The sequence below is a fragment of the Myotis davidii genome, unplaced genomic scaffold (assembly GCF_000327345.1).
Source record: "Myotis davidii unplaced genomic scaffold, ASM32734v1 scaffold573, whole genome shotgun sequence".
NCBI lineage: Eukaryota > Metazoa > Chordata > Mammalia > Chiroptera > Vespertilionidae > Myotis > Myotis davidii.
The window spans coordinates 4,563,766-4,566,371 of record NW_006285997.1 but is presented as its reverse complement, the minus strand read 5'-3'; the positions used below and the strand labels follow the sequence as shown (position 1 = coordinate 4,566,371).

At 50.4% G+C, this 2,606-nt stretch overlaps 1 protein-coding gene across 1 annotated transcript in view; it reads left to right on the top strand.

Annotated features, from left to right (window-relative positions):
- Nucleotides 1-2,606, top strand: part of FKBP9 (FK506 binding protein 9) — a 28,184-nt gene that overhangs the window by 10,366 nt on the left and 15,212 nt on the right. The window contains exon 6 of the mRNA XM_015559711.1: nt 1,882-2,071. Coding sequence (XP_015415197.1) covers nt 1,882-2,071 — 190 coding nt within the window. The remainder of the gene's footprint in view (nt 1-1,881; nt 2,072-2,606) is intronic.

Below are 2,606 nucleotides of genomic sequence, written 5' to 3'. Positions count from 1 at the left end.
GAAACATTGATCAGCTGCTTTCTGCATGCCCCCAACCTGAGATGGAGCCCGAAACCTGAGCATGTGCCCTGACTGGGGATTGAACCAGCAACCTTTTGGTGCACAGACAACGCTCAACCAACTGAGGCGCACTGGCCAGGGCTGTCCTTATTTTTATTGCAGTGATTAATGCAACTCGCTACAGGAAATCCCCCAGACCTGTTGGTCTAGACTTGCACTGTCCAATATGGTAGCCATTAGCTACTTGTGACTATTTGCTGGTCCATGGCCGAGTGCTCCTGTCCTGGACGGTGCAGACGCAGCGTTTCCGTCTCTGCACAGTCGTGTGGGGCAGCCAGTGCTAGTCCAGCTCATCTGCTCTCTGATGACTGAGTGGCGGGAACCTCCACGTGTTCATGGTCATTGGCGTTCACAAGGAAGCCGTCTGCCACTGCCTCATAAGCTATAACCTTGGGCGCCAACCACTGCCCAGCCTATGTTTTTCCCACCAGCGAAATGAGATTTGAACTAGACAGTCCAATCTTACCGATGCTCTGGTGGTCTCATCCTTGCCTGAGGACATTCGTTCGCATTGGCTCTCAAATTCTTTTGACATCATCTACATGCACCCAACATACATCATAAAACTAAATGCCTAGCTAAATATGAGGAACATTACTTATTTATTTTAAAGAATTAATAATTTAAATATTAAAAAAAGGTTTATTTAAAACAAGAACTCTTTAAAAACTTTACACTGTTCTCAGCTGTCCAGGTATCACTTTGAGTAGGTGAATTGTATGGGAATTATATCTCAATAAAGTTGTTAGGAAAATGACAACGAACAGTCAATTAGTACGTGATAATGCTAGAAAAATGTTAGCCCTGGGGTGCCTTTTAAGGTTTTCTTTTTTTTCTCTTAAATTACAAGATTCAGAAAAGTACAAAAGATGCATATCCTACTGCATACCATCACACATACACACACACACACACACACACACACACACACACACCCTGGGGATGGGCCATACCTTGCATTCCAGAGGCTGACTCAGCAGCCTGTTTCAGCTGATTTCATCATCCCCCTGAGGGGAGGACCGCGTGGCTCACTTGCCCAGGCCTCCTCCTCTGCCTGGTGAACAGTGGCAAGTCAGAGGGTTGAGGTCGGTGGTTCGGTGGTTCCTCAGTGAACTCACTTTCATCCCAAAGTACTGCACTTAGGGGTCATTACTGGTGGCTGCTGATCTTCGCAGGAAGAGCGAGTGCTCAGTAAACTCGCCCTGTGGGTGATCATGTTGCTGATCTGCAGGACTCCGCTGCCGGAAGATCCAGGAGAGGCAGTGCCATCCAGAGGCGAGATAGAAATGACTCGTGGACTCTTTATATTTCAGGTTGCGGGTGTCACTTTTTCTCTGACCTCAGCTAACTTTAATTTTATTTATATCTGGTTTTGGAGGCACCTAGAGGATTTAATTTTGCATATTATCTCTTTGAAATAAAACTGGCTGTGTATTCCAAAGAACACGTCTAGGTAGGAGCAGACCCGAGCTTTGGAATTTGTGCCTTGAAATGTCTATCATTTGCATTTCTACACAAACATGCCCACAGAGGGATGTCTTGGCGTTTGCATGTGGGGTACCCACGTGGAGCCTTGATTGGCCAGCACAAGCGTAGACAGCATGGTCTAGTCGTCTTTTACCTCATTCATGTCCCTTTGCTCCTTTTCCTGAGGGAGTCAGGCTTCACATTGTACCTGCCGGCCACAGTGAGGCATCAGGGGGAGCCACCCAAGACGAGGAAGAACATTTGTCAAAGAATGAGTTACACCCCCCACACACACGGGGTGTTGAGTGGCAGTCCTTGTGTCCTGATGTCATGACCTTCCTGCATTCCGCCCAGGGAAGGACATTCCTGGGCAGGCATCGCTGGTGTTCGATGTTGCCTTGCTGGACCTGCACAACCCCAAGGATGGCATTTCTGTGGAGAACAAGGTGGTCCCTGAGAACTGCGAGCGCCGCAGCCAGAGCGGGGACTTCCTCAGGTATCACTACAACGGCACGCTGCTGGACGGCACCCTCTTTGACTCCAGGTGAGGACCGGGCCTGAATGCCCTTCAGGGCTGACTCCGAGTTAGTCTTTCCAGCTCCGACACAGGTTGCTGTTTGCTGAACTGAAGTCCTTCCGAGGCTGGTAGAACTGTCTCCTGGGGGCCTGGGGGACCTGAATCTGCAGGACAAGAGGGGAGGTTCACCTTAGACGCCCACCGGCCCCCTCTGCTGTGCTCAGCTCTCCAAGCACACACTCAGCTATGGGGCCCAAGATGGGAGGTGGCCAGAAGGGAGGTCCAGGCAGTGGGCTGGGAAGGGAACAGACTGGGTGGCAGGACACCTGGGTTCCAGTCCCTGTGCACTAGCTGTGTCGCTTTGGACAGCATCTGACCCCCCTAACGCTTCAGGTTTTTACCTGTGATTGGCACCTTTCTCACAGAGATGGTTAAAGACACAAGGGAGACAAAAGTGCTTGCCAAACTTCACAGGCTTTCCTGTTACTGCGGGGACTGGCTGGGTGCGTCCGGCTGCCTTCCTGCGGTCGAAGAAGCTAATGGCCCAGCCTCTGTTGTGATT